A 17448-nucleotide genomic window follows, 5' to 3' on the forward strand; every position below is an offset into this window, starting at 1 on the left:
TTTTTATTCTCCATATTCATCATATGGGCTTTTTTTTGTGGGTGGGGAAGGGGTGCTTTGAGTCACTTGGGGAGGATGGAGAAGACTCCTCTGGATGGTGCACATTCTATAACAGGTACCTAACTCCAGGGAAGTTAGGAAAGGCGTCCCTCAGGAGGTTGAGTTTAAGAACAGAAGGATGAATGAGATTATGTTAGTGGGAGGGGTAAAAGAGGCTATTCTGGGTAGTGGGAACAGCATGCAAAAACTCAAGGTAACAGCCTCAGAACTATCAAATAATAATAAATAAGACATCTACACTGAAAATTACAAAATATTGCTGAGATTAACTAAAGGAGATCTAAATGCATGGAAAGGTACATTATGTTCATGGATTGTAAGACTCAATATTGTTAATGTGTCCATTTTCCCTAAATTGATCTAAAGGTTCCAGGCAATACCAAAAATCTCAGCAGCCTTTTTGTTTTTAAAAGAAATTGATAAGCCAATTAAAAAATTTATATGGAAAAACAATGGATTTAGAACAGCCAAAATAATCTGCAAAATAAAAAGTGAAATTGGAAGACAAACTACCTAATTTCAAGACTTACTATAAAGCTCCAATAATCAAACAGATTAATGGAACAGACCAGAGAATTCAGAAATAGACTCATACCTATACATCTATCGATTTTCAACGAGAATTCAGTTGAAAGTCAATTCAATGAGGAGAGGAAAGTTTTTTAAGCAAATGGCACTGAAACAACTGTATATTCCTCAAAACCTACCTCTATAAGTGAATATTGATTTGAGATGAATCATAGACCTAAATGTAAAAAGCTAGAACCATAAAGTTTCTACAAGAACATAGGAAGAATTTTTATAATCTTAGGGTAGGTAAAGATTTATAAGAGAGGACACAGAAAATATTAACCATAAAAGAAAAATATAAATTAGGCTTATTAAAAATTGAAACATTCATTATAAAAATGAGTAAGCAAGCCACAGACTGGGAAAAATAGTCTCAATACATTTATATGACAATGGACTCATATCCAGAATATATAATCAACAATAAAAAACCCCAAATTACCTAATTTTTAAAATGAGCAAAAGACTTGAGTAGACACTTTATAAATGATGCCTAACATACTAGTCATCAGAGAAATGAAAATTAAAACCACAATGAGATACCATTTCACATCCACCAGAATGGTAAAAATTAAAAAAACTGACAACATCAAATGTTGGTGAGGATGTAGAGAACTAGACCCTTTATACGTTGCTGGTGGGAATATAAAATGGTACAACAACTTTGGAAAATTGTTTGGCAACTGACATTCATTTCTTCAATGACCCAGCAATTCTACTACTGGGTATTTATCCAAGAGAAATGAAAATATATGTCTACAAAAAGACTTATACAAGCATATTCATAGACCTTATTCATAATATCCTCAAAGTGAAAACAATCCAAATAAATACCAATAGGAGAATGGATAAACACATTTTGATATATTTATATAACGAAATACTACTTAGGAATAAGAAGAAAGCATTGATACACACAATGAAGTGGATATTTCTCAAAAAATACCATGTTGAGCAGAAGAAGCCAGACACAAAAGACTATATACTAAATGACTTCATTTATGTGAAGGACAAAAATAGGCAAAACAAATGTAGGGCGATAGAAATCAGAGAGTGGTTGCCTTTGGGGTGGGGGAAACTGAACTGAAAGCACATGAGAGAATTTTCTGGACTGACAGAAATATTCTATATCTTATTTCTGGTGGTGGTTGCATGAGTATATACGGTTGTCAAAGCTTCTCAAACTGAACACTTAAAATCTGCTATTTTATTGGCTGTAAATTTTTCCTCAATTGAAAAAGAAAGCCCTGGATAAAACAGCATGGTATGTTTATAGGTGCAAATGACTAAGATACTCAGGGCTGATGGTTAATTCTTTTCTTTAATTTTATCCCAGAAAGCAAGAGTTCAAACCCCCGTCCCCTTTATAAATTATTCCTGTATTTTAATCCACAGTGATGAAAGAGTTATTTATTAAAGCCCTTTCTCCTCATGATATGTGTCATACGGGGGGTTGAAAACATCAAAATTGATGAAATAAATCTTATCTCAAGTGGAATAACCCAGGACACGTAAAAAATAATTAGCAGCATGTGAGAAAAGACCTGCCATCTGGTTTTAAAAACTTTGGCTGGTGGAATAAGGACAATTTGGGTGGAGAGAACTACTCAAATAAGCTTCCATACTCAACTCCTTCCACCTGCAATTTATACTCAGTACGTTTTACCAAAAAAAAAAAAAAAAAAAAGATTGGTATCTGAAAAACAAATCCTGTGACCATACATTATATTATGCTGTAAAGAACTTAACTAATTCATGAACCTTTCTCTTGTACATGATTTACTTTTACAGGCAAGGCACTGTGTCTGTTGCAACTCATCTTTGTATCCTTAGATAATTCTAGGTCAGGATTTTGAAAATAATGGATCTGCAACAATTATTTATTGACTTGAATTAATAAATCAATGTATTTACTGATTAGTTAGAATTTAAGTCCAAATTACATATTCCTGTAATGGGAAATTTACTGTAATTATTTAATATCTTCATATACAATGTTTGAACCAGCAATGATCTTATTTGGTAATTTATGAGAAATATATTTAAAAGGAGTATATGAAATGATATATAAGTCCAACTCACCCTGGCTTAAAAATATAAGCATACTGTAACTATCTGACTAGATTTTTGAAAAAATTATTTAAAAAGTACAATTGTTAAAAATATAAAAAACAAACAAACAAACAAACCAACAAACCCCACTGAGTCTAGTTTTGGTCTCCACTTGAATCTCTAAATGATTTTAAGGCTGCAAGTACATTCTTTTGAACTGAACCCCACACTGGCAAGATCAGAAAAGCTGTGAACTGAGAAAGAAATCGTTATTCCAGTAATGGAAACTCCTCTCGTGAGTATCACTCTGCTGGCAGCTGAGACTTCAGGGGATTCTCACTATGAAAACCAGCAGTCCTTTAATCACAATTACAAGAGCATTTGTGATGCTTTGCAGGCAGCCTTCCTCCAAGACTTTCCTGCTGTGTTCTTTCCTGAGCACAATAGGTTCAAGATGGCTAATGCTGTTTCCTAGTTATGCCAAGACCCTCCTGAATGCCACTGGGCTTTCATCACAGAGACGGATGGCAAAACATCAAATGTGGAATATCTCATTCTAAATGGGGACTCCCACGATCATGTTATTTTTGGGAGAGCAGCTCTCTGGCTCCATGGATATCACTTGAATGGAGTAGCCACATTCTTCTGCAGCTCTTGCTCGATCCAGATCCACCAGGAACATGCACTGTTTTCCTGAAATACAGTAAAATGGTATCATGAGACACCCTTCAGCTAACAGTGCAGTTTCAATTTGTTTAAGGGACTCTATACAATGACAAAATCTACGAGTACGATGCAGAATGATGTTTGCCCCCAAGTCCTGTTCCGTCTCTTTCAATTTAGGTCTTGATCAGTATGGACAGAAGACAATTACAAATATACGACATTTCACAGATTTGTTTCTGCTAGTAATTTAAAGAATGTTAACCTTTTAAAATGTATTTATAAATAAATCTCAAATAAAAACTACAGATTCCATTTCCCACTTTGGTTAAAAATCCATTTTAACACCTTTCCTCTTCATGCCCTATGAAAATACATTATCTGCAATATTGTAAAAAAAAAAAAAAAAATCTGTCTTTAAGAATGTCTAAAATAACATCCAGACAAAGGGATACCTGAAAGACATATTACATTTTGCACATGGAGTTTTTAGGACAATGAAGAAATAACAGAAAATATTTGAGAAAATTCTCAATTGTGTGCTGATTATTTCAGGTGGATGTGTAATGTTGAGTGTAATATAATCTTAATTTAATAGAGCTCCTGTACCCTTATGAAATAGCGGTAATTCAATTTTCTTTCTAATCTTGGAAAACAAAAGAGGAAACTTGACTGGCAAGCAAAGCAGTTATTTTGTGTCCTTTGGCAAATGCAAACTTCTATTTCAAAGTAGCTAAGGAAAAAAAACTCATTTGGGGTTGAATATATTCAAAGCTAAGGTTTACTTTTACACTTTCAATTTCTTTAAATTCAATATATAAACTTTTTCATCTTCTTGGAAAAAGGTTACTATGCAGAACTTCATTCGTTCCATTTTTTCCTCAATAATTATAATAATTCCTATACATTATTTTAAAATGATTTATTTGAATGACAGCAGAAATTGCTAAGCTAAAACAGCTTTAAAAGTAAAGACGTAACTGAAATAGGAAAGTTCTTCTGTGGAAGACAGATGAATCCTCCCAGAAAAACAGTGGAAGGTGAAATCAGTAGGTAAGAAATTGACAACGAAAGATTCAGATTTAAAATATGTTGTACATTTCCCCTAAAAGGCCCCATGCCAAAAAGGATGAACTGCGATAGAAACGATATAAAAAGAGATGTCTAGGATTCTATTTAGGCTAAATGGCCCCCTCTTCATCAACAGCTGCATGGCTGACATTCTTTTTTTCCTTAAAATATTGCTCCTCCTTTAAGACATCTGTAAATGTCCCCCCCTCCACCCCACCTACCTTTCAATTTAAAATGAAACATTCTCTGTCAGAATGGGATGCTCTACATTCCTTCAGTACCCACCCTGGGTTTACACTGCAGCTCATTTACCCTTGGCTTTGACCCCAGTCCAGTTAATTTTTCCTTTTGCATTACGTAGAAGAGTCTCATGTTTTTACATGTTGAAGGAGTGTCTTCACAACTGAAAGTCAGTTGTTGGTAGTCTACCTTTCGGGGTCTGGGAAGCTTCCTAAAATGTTCACAAAACAAAAGTATGGTTCAAAGAATAGATGTAGACATTTCATGGAGTCTGTGACTTTGAACCTGACTTTCCCTCCCTTCCTGCCAGCGATCTTGCCAAATGCTCCTCCTCCTCCACTCTAGCAATTTCCCTCCTAGCCACTCCCTTCTGGTTTGATGCCTAAAACATCAACATATACACCCCCATCCATCACACCAATTATGCCTTCATTGACTCTAGTGGAGTTGTAGCAAATGTAACTTGATATATATATATATATATACACACACACACACACACACACACATACACAATGTAAATTATACCTCTCTCTATATATAGATTCAACTGTGCATTCAACTACTCAAAATGTTGGGAATGGGAAAAAGAGGAGGAAGAGGGAAAGAGAATGAAAGAGGTTGCATGCAGGAAAGAGCAAGCTTCTTCCGTATGTTTATGCTCCAGGGTGTAGAAAAAGAAGGAAATCACTTGTTCCTTCAGACTCAGGTCTCAAATGCCTCTCCAACTGTGATTATCTTGCTATGCTGACCTTGAGTTTACAGTTTAAAGATAACTATTTCTCATACAACATGGTCCCTAAATGCAAGCTAATTACTACACCTGGTGCTGAGCCAAAGAAACAGCAATCTGTTTTCCGCTATATCATGATGGTCTCCAATGCGGGGCTTTTCTGAATAATTTTTAAGATTAGTTTTGACTTTATTCAATCATGTTAAGCCCTAATTTTGGAACCTAACCTTCCAGTGATGTGACTCTATCACTGGGGGTCATTGCAAAAATGGAACTTTATGTCTGGAATCAAATAATTAGGGTTTACAGTGTGGCTTCACCATCCGCCAGCTGAAGGATCCTGGGCAAGCTCTCCCACCCGTAAAATGTAAACAACAGCACATACTCCATAATTATTTTTATAAGAATTTATTGAGATCATGGGTGGAGGACATTTAGCTCAGAGCTTAAATGTGCAATAGCTGTTAGCTGCTATTATCCTTCCAAATGTGATTACTTTTTCTAAAGCAAAGTCTTGGATAAATTCATTACTTAAACTTGCAATGCTATTTTTCTTACAAGTTAGGTAATATTTAATATTACAAATGTCAAATAAATTGGTCTATGATTAATAATATACGAGTATACTTTTTTCTGAAAAGAAAACATTATCATCCTTGTTTATACATTTTATAATATATCAATTTTGGCATGCATAGCTGATTTTTCCATCTTTAGTATTTTCTTCTATGGCTTTTGATAGATTCTTCAGTTTGTTTGTAACAATAAGAGATTTAACATAATAATTCTACTCAATGTACAAACATTGAAAATACATTTGAAAGTATTAATGTTGACAAAAATGGGACAAAATATTGTTATAGTTAGAGCCCTTTTCAAGACAGATTCTTTTTTTCTGGGAAAAACAAACTTTAGTGCCTTGTTGATAAATGGACAAAATAGAGGTTCCCTATTTTCCCGTATAGAGTTGGTCCATTGATTCCTAGGCATCTTGTACATAATCTACTCAACAGCTGCTCTGTGAAAACACATACCTATGAGCCTTCGTTGGGGTGGAAGCTGGACAGCTGTCTGATCTGCAAATCTGCATAGAATCATGTGTTCCTAAAAGAAAAAGCAATAGACTGTAGCTTTATTTAAATCTGCTTCAAAATTAAAAAACAAAAAACTAACTCCTTTTTCTGGAACTCTACATTGTTTAATTGCACAAAGTGCTGCACAAATAGTATTTTTGAAAGAAGCACATTTTCAGGAAATGGTACTCAATAGCTTTTTCTCCCTTCAAGTAGACTGTTCTTCAGATATAGTTCTTAAGAACAGATGCATGGAAGGTCCTCAGGGCTCTTTAACCAGCTGCTTTTAGCCAAAATATGCTTACAATTTTGTGGTTATAATGTGTTAAACTAAAAGACCTAAAAGTCACTTATATTTTCCTTTGAATAAAATTTGAGTCTCAGGAACATGGCTCCAAGAAGACATTCTAAGTGGCTTTGCCTCCACTACGAGAAGGAAAGGAAGTACTACAGAAGATCACTACTGTGACCTCTGCAGTTCTCCCAGCAGGGTGCTGGCTCCTCTTCTGCTTGGCTGGACCCTTCCATTCACTCCGTCCCTTCAGAGGACAGGAGGCTGGCCCACTCCCTCCTTCCACTCCAGAAGGCTGCAGGAGGTTCATTACAATTTTAGGAAAGATTAGATTAATGAAAAGAACAAGGCTTTAAAGGGACAGAGAGGTGATGAGTCTGCAGTGCACTCTTAGATCTGCAAGCAGCCCAAGGTGAGTGATCACTAAGAGCTGAGATGACTGCAGTGCTCCCGTGACAATTGTTCATTCAGAACAGCTGCAGTTTCCAAGTGTGTAAATGATCTCACCTCTCAGCTTAGCGAACGGTGTTGAACTCAGATCAATCATTTGTCTCCTTGGTCTTTTGTACATTCAATTTGAGGTCTACATTTTTTTATAAGGTTATCATGATTACCTTATTAAATAAGTGATTTGCAATGTTGGTTCTTTTTGAAGGGTTATTTTTGTCTCAACTTTTAAATAAGGTTATTCTGATTACCTTATTAAATAAGTGATTGTGTGATGTTGGTTCTTTTAGAAGGGTTACTTTTGTCTCAACTTAAAAAAAAAAAAACAACTTCTTTAATGGTCACTATAAAATTTAGTGGCAATGGGTAGGATACTAATAAAATGATTCAAATGAATAACATTAAGCTCCCGTGAACTGGCATAAAGAGACCGAAGAATTTAGAATGATATAATTTGAAGAAAAGCATGCTCCTTGTCCTCATGTTTGTAAATTAAGGTTCACTTTAAGTAAAAGTAATGTCAAGGCAATCACAAACTCAGATGAGGTTTGTTTCCCTTGTCCTGATAAGTCTCATCATATTTTATTGGAATTAGTTGTGTAAGTGTTCTCCCCAGTAGAAGTTAAATTCTGAAAGGGGAAGGCACATAGTAGGTACTCAGTAAAGGCTTGCTGCCTAAATTGAACTATGGAGAAAAATACCTCCGAAGTGACTCTCAAGATATCTGGGCACTAGGTCCATTTAGTTCTGCTTGCCACTCCACCCACCATGGTTAAGAAATACTGAGATACCACCTTGCAATAGCATCCGAGAGGTTAAGACTTCTCTGTAGAGCATTTACACCTAAGACACTCAAAAGGCGGGTAGCCAAGCAGCTCTGGGGTTGTGGGAGAAAGAGGAGATAAAGATGAACGGAGGTACCAGGGAGTTTTATGCTCTCTGAAAGAGCCTGGGTGTCCCATCTCTCCCAACTCTAGAAAGTTTACATTTTTTCCCCAGCCAGTGAGGCTGTGGCACCCTACCTCCTCACTGCCCTAGGTTTTTCCCATATACCCTCTTAGAGTTTGCTTTACCTAGCATCACTCAAGGAGGGATTAAAAACAAAGGTCTAGTTTTTGGTTATTGTTTATTCATTTTTTGCTCAGACTGGTGACTCAAAACTATGGAATGTTGTGACTACCGCTGGAAGACAGTTCTCTGTGGGTCTCTTGTGTTTCTTCACATCTTGTGAGCAGAGGCACTGTCTTTGTTCCAGACCAGGGGCTGGCAAACTATCATGGCCCACTGTCCAAATCTAGCCTATGAACTGTTTTTGTATGGCTTGAAAGTTAAGAATGGCTTTTACATTTTTAAAGGGCTGTAAACCAATAAAAACAATGACAAGGACAATGTAGAGATTGTGGGAGATTTGCAAGTGGCTAGCAAACCCTAAAATATTTACTATCTTACCTTTTACAGAAAAATTCGCCTCTGTTCCAGATTATCTTTTCAAAGACATTTGTATAGTGAATGGCCTTGGAAACTATACAGTGTCTCCCTCTAGAGAAAAGGGGAGGCATGCTTACTTAAAGACTACATCTTAAAACATTTTGAGTTTCCTAAACTCAGGTTTCCTCCCCTATAATGCAACTCACTGTATATATGTAGGTGTCAGCTGGCCCTGTTTGTGCTGTCCTGTGGGAACTGGGCCTCGGAGAGTCAGTGTAAAAATGATGATAGTCTGGCTACTCCTACTGCTGTGAGCAATTCTATCCTTTGTCTCTGACTCAGGAGTTTCCTATCTTCTGCCAGCAGCCATGAAACTGTGGCAGGCTAACTTGTTAGCTTGTGAGTCGGGTAAACTCTCAGACCTTTCACAAATCTTGTCAACTACTTGAAGATTAATCTTGATTTGCCAACAAGAAAAAAAATCCATATTAGATGTTCACGAGTAATTCAAGTATAACTATAGATTATATACTCCATTACAAATTTGAGAGGGAAAATAAAGAAGGAATAAAAAGTATATGAGGAAAACATCTACATCTTTTTAAAGTTACCTTGTATGATAAAGTTTTCTTGAATTGTTCACTGAAATAGAAAAGAGAAAGGAATTACTCATTTTAAATACCAAAGATTAAGAGTAGAAATAGTCTTGAAGAAATTAAATTATTAACAAAAATATGTATTTTATCTGAAGAGTATATAATACTCTCCTGAACTAAAAACTATGCCAGTTTGAAATATCTTTATAAAAAGACAGAAGTATGCCATCGGTATGTAATTAATTTTAAAGAATTTCTTTCAAAGATTGTTTACACTATTAGAGAAGTGTAACTTTTTTCTCTTCCCCACATGGGTGCACACAGATTCAGGCACTTTAAAATGTAGGTTTTATTGTTATTCAGGTGTGGTGAGGCCAACAAATCAGGAGAGGGCTGCCACTGAAAAAGTTTGTTATTCAGAGTTCACAAGAAGAGGGGGCAAGCCATGTCATACAGGGTCACGTGGGGAAGCACCCGGTTGATCAGGAGGCAGAGACAATGGGGTAAAACATGGTCAAAAGCCTTTATTACGTATTCCATGGGAAGGAATGGCAGGGCAGAGTGATCAAGCTTAGGACTGGCCGGTGTGAACAATGTCAGTAGGTTCTGCAGCACAGGGGCTGTCCTTAGTTGTCTGGCACCTGGCCCTAGGGGGATGAGGGCAAAGGGATAGTGACCTGGGAGTGGTCCTCTAATGACCAAGGGGGCAAACGTCAGTAAATCTACAGAGATGTGAAAAAGCTGACAGTCCCTAAATTGAGACTTTAAAATCAGTTAAGTGAGACTGCAGGCTGAACAACTCAAATTACCATTCTTAAGAATCTTTATAGTGCTAGACTTACAAATTTCTTGATGGGTTGTAAACTACACTTGTTATCTGTATAGATTTAGAATAAAATAAAATTTCAAGTATTGAATAACCCTCAAATTATATTTTATTTTTTGCTTTTCCATAGATCCTTTGTTTTTCTCTCAACAGTTGCAAATTGTAGGAAAGAACAAAATAATGAAATAAAGAAAAAGAAGGCTAGTATTTTTACTTTATTTTAAATTACTTAGAAGCTCTTAAGTACAAATTCAAATGGAAATTTCGAAGGTTTCTTAAAAGTAATGATGAAAATGATCAAGAAGTCTTTTTTGACACATGATAGGATAGACTTTCCAAAAGTAGCATATTTAATCTGTCCTATAATTAAAATGATCAGCTGGATTCTCCGTAACTGTAAGTCAGAGTGAGATGTCATAAACACCAAGAATGGCCCTCCACTAGGTTGAGTGAAAGTGGTGAGAATTAAAATGTCTCCCTTTCCTATGTGGGATAAGGAGGACTGTAAAAATGGCCACTGAGCTTGCAGGTTCACCACCACCACCCGCGGGCAGAATTTAAAACTACTACTGTTACTACTGTAGTTAGCAACAGCTCACATTTATGGAGTGCTCACTCTGTGCCACTTCTAAGTGATTTACATATATATCATTCAATTCTCGTACAAACCTTGAGGTAGTTACTATTATAATCCCCCTCTTGTAGATGAGAAAATGTAGGCAAAAAGAGTTTGAGTAGATTGCCTCAGGTGAAACAATTTACAAAAGCATGAGGAGTCAATACTTGCATCCAGGTGGAATACTTCCAGGTCCTAAGCACTTAACCACTACCCCTACTGCCTCTCATAGGTGATGATTTCCATTTAGAAGTACACAGAGAAGTGCTGAAGCTGGCAGACTTCCAGTCAGCTGACTCCTGGATACACTCGCTTCTAAATTTCAGCAAGAGCTGGATTTAGGAGAAAAAATCAAGGGCAGACATGGAGGAGATCCTCTCTTCCTTACACAGCTTATAAACAACACTTGCCATTGTGGAAAAAGGAAATGAGCTCAAAACTGAAACCTCCTTGCAACTTTATACCAAATGGGTTTTGTGGACCGATTTAATACCCATATTGGTGCCTTTGGCAGAATACAAGATTTCACCTTTTTGGAAAATTAAACTTTGAGGTGTTCTGAATGAAACCGTAACAGCAAGGGCATGTGACAAAGGAAGCCCGTGTTTTGATGCAGTGCTCAATCACCATGTCTGTTGCCACTCCACAAGCATGCAACGCCACCTGGAAAACAAAACCAGACCTCAGCACTAAGTTCTTTTTTAACTAACAGTGCTACTTTGTGCCATTAAAAAAAAAAAAAAAACCTTTTGTGAGGACTGTTCCTTAAGAGGTTTCAAGTTACCAGAATATTATTTCATAGTAGTTTAAATAGTTCTCATTTGGACATACCAAAGGACTAATTAGCTATTCATATTAATTAAGAAAATTAAGCAAGAGGTTGAAAGATTACAAATGGAACATTTGTAATGAAGCACAGGATTCATTCAGTGGAAAATCTGATGTCATGTTAAATATGGAGAATTCAATATGTATGCATGTCTAAACTAATGCTCTTGCTGATTGAAAATTTAGTTCAGCTGTAGCACTGCGGCAAGAACTCTACATTGGAATCAGAATTTCTAGTCCAGAACTGCAATTGGCTGTGTGATCCTGGGCTGCTTAAAATTGAACTTCTTTGGGCCTCAGTCTCCTCAACCATAAACTATGGTTAATAATACTGACAAAGCTGTTGCAAAGATTAAATAGAAGTGTATTTGAAAACAGTATTTCAAATGCTGTCTGAATAGACTCTAATCAGTGTTGTCTAAAACTGATCAAATCATATTTATGTAGCGCCTGTTCATATTCATATAATCACAATTCTTAACACTGAATGATGAACTGTATGAAATATTTTTAATGGGTTTATTTAAAAAGGAAAAACATTACGGATTGAAGTCATGATTAGCGCATCAATAATTCATGAAAAGAAAAATAACTTTAAAATGATTTTAAAACATGTTTTTGGAACAAATGCCTTAAATATATCTATACTGTTTTACAATCTAAAGTAGACAATTGTGAAAATTATTAGGCTAAATAAGGAAAACTAGAACACTGAAAGAAAATCAGATGTAGGGATCTTGAAAGATGAAGAATTTTGTCAGAAAAATGCTCAGATCTCCATTTCATTCTGAACAGAGGCAAATTGTATTGGTTAATAATTGTTCTTTCTAGACACAAATCTCTCAACTTCAGGGTAAGGAGGCGCTTTTAGGGTAAAGACAAAGAGATTTTCTGGAAATTTCTGGATGTTAAGTATAAGTCAGATTCACCTTTTGAACTGGAAAACCAAAAACAAAGTTGTACCGAGAAGAGAAAAGCAAGCTCTCCGTTCTCAACCCTGCTCCTGAATTCTCCCCTCCTACCAGGCTTCCATCACCTCCATAGAAGTCAACAATCCCTATGGCTGCTGTCAACCACCTTTCCTGTCTCACTGTGAAAAAAGAGCCTAGGCAGGCTGCCGTCCAGTGAAGGCAGCACCAACGACTGGAGAATTAAAGAATCTTGATTTCTCATCTGCCCCTTTATTTAACCAGCTTTGCAGGGTAAAAATCGGGCTAGTTCTTATTTTCGTGAGTAGCTGGAGAAAACCTCATAGTAAAAATTATAGATGCATTTTTCCCTGGAGGGAGAGAGAAGAGAACCAACACTCACCTAGTGCCCTTTATGTGTTGGCAGCTATGCTGGGTGACGGTACGCAGATCCTTCTGTGCTCACAACAGCCCTGAAAGATTTTATTATCTCCATCTGAGAAGTGAGGAAACTAAAGCTCGGGGAAATGAAGAATATGCTCACAACATAGCAGCTCCTGAAGGGTGGGATCCTGACCCAGAGCCTGACCTCAAGTGTTAATCATATCAGGCTGCTTCCCCATGAAACCCTCTTAAAGAAAAGTTTTGACAATATATTTTTATAAATCTCTCTTTACTTAGGTTCACATTCCTTTTGCTACATGCTAAAGAGTGAGTTTATTTCCCTCATTTAAACAAAACAACTAAGTCTAAGAACTATTTACATAATGGATTTTATTAGGTCTAAAAGGTTTTATTGCATCACGTGCTCCTAATTTCCATGCCATCAAACGCAGGTCAGAAAAAAACAGGCAAATAATGATGAGAGATATAGATCAATGGAACCATATGAATACAAAAATTTAACATGCAACAAAGGTGGCACTTCAAACCACTGGGGACAAGATGGACTTTTTAATAAGTGACGTTGGGTTAACCTGATAGCTCTATAAAAAATAAAATTAGGAGGGAGGGGCAAGATGGCGGAAGAGTAAGACGCGGAGATCACCTTCCTCCCCACAGATACATGAGAAATACACCTACACGTGGAACTGCTCCTACAGAACACCCACTGAACGCTGGCAGAAGACGTCAGACCTCCCAAAAGGCAAGAAAATCCCCATGTACTTGGGTAGGGCAAAAGAAAAAAGAAATAACAGAGACAAAAGAATAGGGACGGGACCTGCACCAGTGGGAGGGAGCTGTGAAGGAGGAAAGGTTTCCACACACTAGGAAGCCCCTTCGTGGGCAGAGACTGCGGGTAGCAGAGGGGGGAAGCTTCGGAGCCACGGAGGAGAGCGCAGCCACATTGGTGCGGAGAGCAAAGCGGAGATTCCCGCACAGAGGAGCGGTGCCGACCAGCACTCACCAGCCCGAGAGGCTTGTCTGCTCAGCCGCCGGGGCGGGCGGGGCCCGGGAGCTGGGGCTCGGGCTTCGGTGCTAGCCGGGAGGGAGTCCGGGAAAAAGACTGCAGCTGCCAAAGAGGCAAGAGAATTTTTCTTGCCTCTTTGTTTCGCGGCGCGCAAGGAGAGGGGATTCAGAGCGCCGCCTAAACGAGCTCCAGAGACGGGCGCGAGCCGCGGCTATCAGCGCGGATCCCACAGCAACAGTGATGCAGAGGGAAAAACGGAGAGATTCCCGCACAGAGGCTCGGCGCCGAGCAGCACTCACCAGCCCGAGGGGCTTGTCTGCTCACCCGCCGGGGCGGGCGGGGGCTGGGAGCTGAGGCGCGGGCTTCGGTCGGATCCCAGGGAGAGGACTGGGGTTGGCTGCGTGAACACAGCCTGAAGGGTCTAGCGCACCACAACTAGCCGGGAGGGTGCACGAGAAAAAGTCTGCAGCTGCCGAAGAGGCAGGAGACTTTTTCTTGCCTCTTTGTTTCGCGGCGTGCAAGGAGAGGGGATTCAGAGCGCCACTTAAACGAACTCCAGAGACGGGCGCGAGCCGCGGCTATTAGCGCGGACCCCAGAGACGGGCATGAGACGCTAAGGCTGCTGCTGCAGCCACCAAACAGCCTGTGGGCGAGCACAGGTCATTCTCCACACCGCCCCTCCCGGGAGCCTGTGCAGCCCGCCACGGCCAGGCTCCCGTGATCCGGGGACAACTTCCCCGGGAGAGCGCACGGCGCGCCTCAGGCTGCTGCAACGTCACGCCGGCTTCTGCCGCCGCAGGCTCGCCCCGCCTCCTCCGTACCGCTCCCTCCCCCCGGCCTGACTGAGCCGGAGCCCCCGAATCAGCTGCTCCTTTAACCCCGTTCTGTCTGGGCGGGGAACAGACGCCCTCAGGGGACCTACATGCAGAGGCGGGTCCAAATCCAAAGCTGAACCCCGGGAGCTGTACGAACAAAGAAGAGAAAGGGAAATCTCTCCCAGCAGCCTCAGAAGCAGCGGATTAAAGCTCCACAAACAACTTGATGTGCCTGCATCTGTTGAATACCTGAATAGACAACGAATCATCCCAAATTTAGGAGATGGACTTTGGGAGCAGGATATATTAACTTTTCCCCTTTTCCTTTTTTTTGTGAGTGTAGATGTGTATGCTTCTGGGTGAGATTTTGTCTGTATAGCTTTGCTCTCACCGTTAGTCCTAGGGTTAGGTCCGTCCGTTTTTTTTTTTTTTTTTTTTTTGGCTTAAAAATTTTTTTTTTTTCTTTTCCCTAATAAATGTTTTCTTAATAATTTTTTCCTTATTTTCTATTTTTAAAAAAAATTTTAATAAGTTTTTTCATATTTTTTATTTTAAAAAATTAAAAAATTTTTTTTCTTAATAAATTTTTTCTAAATAATTTTTTTCTTATTTTTAGTCTAAAAAATTAATAAATCTATTTTTAAAAATTAAAAAAAAATTTTTTTTCTTAATAAATTTACTCTTAATAATTTTTTTCTTATTTTTTATTATAATTGCTTTATTTTATTTTATTTTATCCTCTTTTTTTCTTTCTTTCCATTTTTTCTCCCTTTTATTCTGAGCCGTGTGGATGAAAGGCTCTTGGTGCTCCAGCCAGGCATCAGGGCTGTGCCTCTGAGGTGGGAGAGCCAACTTCAGGACACTGGTCCACAAGAGACCTCCCAGCTCCAAGTAATACCAAACGGCGAAAATCTCTCACAGATCTCCATCTCAACATCAAGACCCAGCTTCACTCAACGACCAGCAAGCTACAGTGCTGGACACCCTATGCCAAACAACTAGCAAGAGAGGAACACAGCCCCATCCATTAACAGACAGGCTGCCTAAAATCATAATAAGGCCACAGACACCCCAAAACACACCACCAGACGTGGACGAGCCCACCAGAAAGACAACATCCAGCCTCATCCACCAGAACACAGGCACTAGTTCCCTCCACCAGGAAACCTACACAACCCACTGAACCAACCTTAGCCACTGGGGACAGATACCAAAAACAACGGGAACTACGAACCTGCAGCCTGTGAAAAGGAGACCCCAAACACAGTAAGATAAGCAAAATGAGAAGACAGAAAAACACACAGCAGATGAAGGAGCAGGGTCAAAACACACCAGACCTAACAAATGAAGAGGAAATAGGTAGTCTACCTGAAAAAGAATTCAGAATAATGATAGTAAGGATGATCCAAAGTCTTGGAAATAGAATAGACAAAATGCAAGAAACATTTAACAAGGACGTAGAAGAACTAAAGAGGAACCAAGAAACGATGACAAGCACAATAAATGAAATTAAAAATACTCTAGATGGGATCAATAGCAGAATAACTGAGGCAGAAGAACGGATAAGTGACCTGGAAGATAAAATGGTGGAAATAACTACTGCAGACCAGAATAAAGAAAAAAGAATGAAAAGAACTGAGGACAGTCTCAGAGACCTCTGGGACAACATTAAACGCACCAACATTCGAATCATAGGGGTCCCAGAAGAAGAAGAGAAAAAGAAAGGGACTGAGAAAATATTTGAAGAGATTATAGTTGAAAACTTCCCTAATATGGGAAAGGAAATAGTTAATCAAGTCCTGGAAGCACAGAGAGTCCCATACAGGATAAATCCAAGGAGAAACACACCAAGACACATATTAATCAAACTATCAAAAATTAAATATAAAGAAAACATATTAAAAGCAGCAAGGGAAAAACAACAGATAACACACAAGGGCATCCCCATAAGGTTAACAGCTGATCTTTCAGCAGAAACGCTGCAAGCCAGAAGGGAGTGGCAGGATATACTTAAAGTGATGAAGGAGAAAAACCTACAACCAAGATTACTCTACCCAGCAAGGATCTCATTCAGATTTGATGGAGAAATTAAAACCTTTACAGACAAGCAAAAGCTGAGAGAGTTCAGCACCACCAAACCAGCTTTACAACAAATGCTAAAGGAACTTCTCTAGGCAAGAAACACAAGAGAAGGAAAACACCTACAATAACAAACCCAAAACATTTAAGAAAATGGGAATAGGAACATACATATTGATAATTACCTTAAATGTAAATGGATTAAATGCTCCCACCAAAAGACACAGACTGGCTGAATGGATACAAACACAAGACCCATATATATGCTGTCTACAAGAGACCCACTTCAGACCTAGAGACACATACAGACTGAAAGTGAGGGGATGGAAAAAGATATTCCATGCAAATGGAAATCAAAAGAAAGCTGGAGTAGCAATTCTCATATCAGACAAAATAGACTTTAAAATAAAGACAATTACAAGAGACAAAGACGGACACTATATAATGATCAAGGGTTCGATCCAAGAGGAAGGTATAACAATTGTAAATATTTATGCACCCAACATAGGAGCACCTCAATACATAAGGCAAATACTAACAGCCATAAAAGGGGAAATCGACAGTAACACAATCATAGTAGGGGACTTTAACACCCCACTTTCACCAATGGACAGATCATCCAAAATGAAAATAAATAAGGAAACACAAGCTTTAAATGATACATTAAACAAGATGGACTTAATTGATATTTATAGGACATTCCACCCAAAAACAACAGAATACACATTTTTCTCAAGTGC

The 17448-nt window shown here is 38.5% G+C and overlaps 1 protein-coding gene across 2 annotated transcripts in view; it reads right to left on the reverse strand.

Annotated features, from left to right (window-relative positions):
* Positions 1-2906: 2906 nt before the first annotated feature.
* Positions 2907-17448, reverse strand: part of GSTCD (glutathione S-transferase C-terminal domain containing) — a 142853-nt gene continuing 128311 nt past the window's right edge. The window contains exons 9-12 of one of the 2 annotated variants that reach the window (XM_061191189.1): positions 11197-11330; positions 9241-9271; positions 6424-6493; positions 2907-3375 (exon numbers count right to left, since the gene is read on the reverse strand). In XM_061191189.1, the coding sequence (XP_061047172.1) occupies positions 3239-3375; positions 6424-6493; positions 9241-9271; positions 11197-11330 (372 nt within the window). In that variant the 3' untranslated portion in view covers positions 2907-3238. Of the gene's footprint in view, positions 3376-6423; positions 6494-9240; positions 9272-11196; positions 11331-12806; positions 12877-17448 lie in introns of those variants that run through there. The other variant, XM_061191188.1, reaches the window with a different exon arrangement.

Source organism: Eubalaena glacialis, chromosome 5 (assembly GCF_028564815.1).
Source record: "Eubalaena glacialis isolate mEubGla1 chromosome 5, mEubGla1.1.hap2.+ XY, whole genome shotgun sequence".
In the NCBI taxonomy this organism is placed as follows: Eukaryota; Metazoa; Chordata; class Mammalia; order Artiodactyla; family Balaenidae; genus Eubalaena; species Eubalaena glacialis.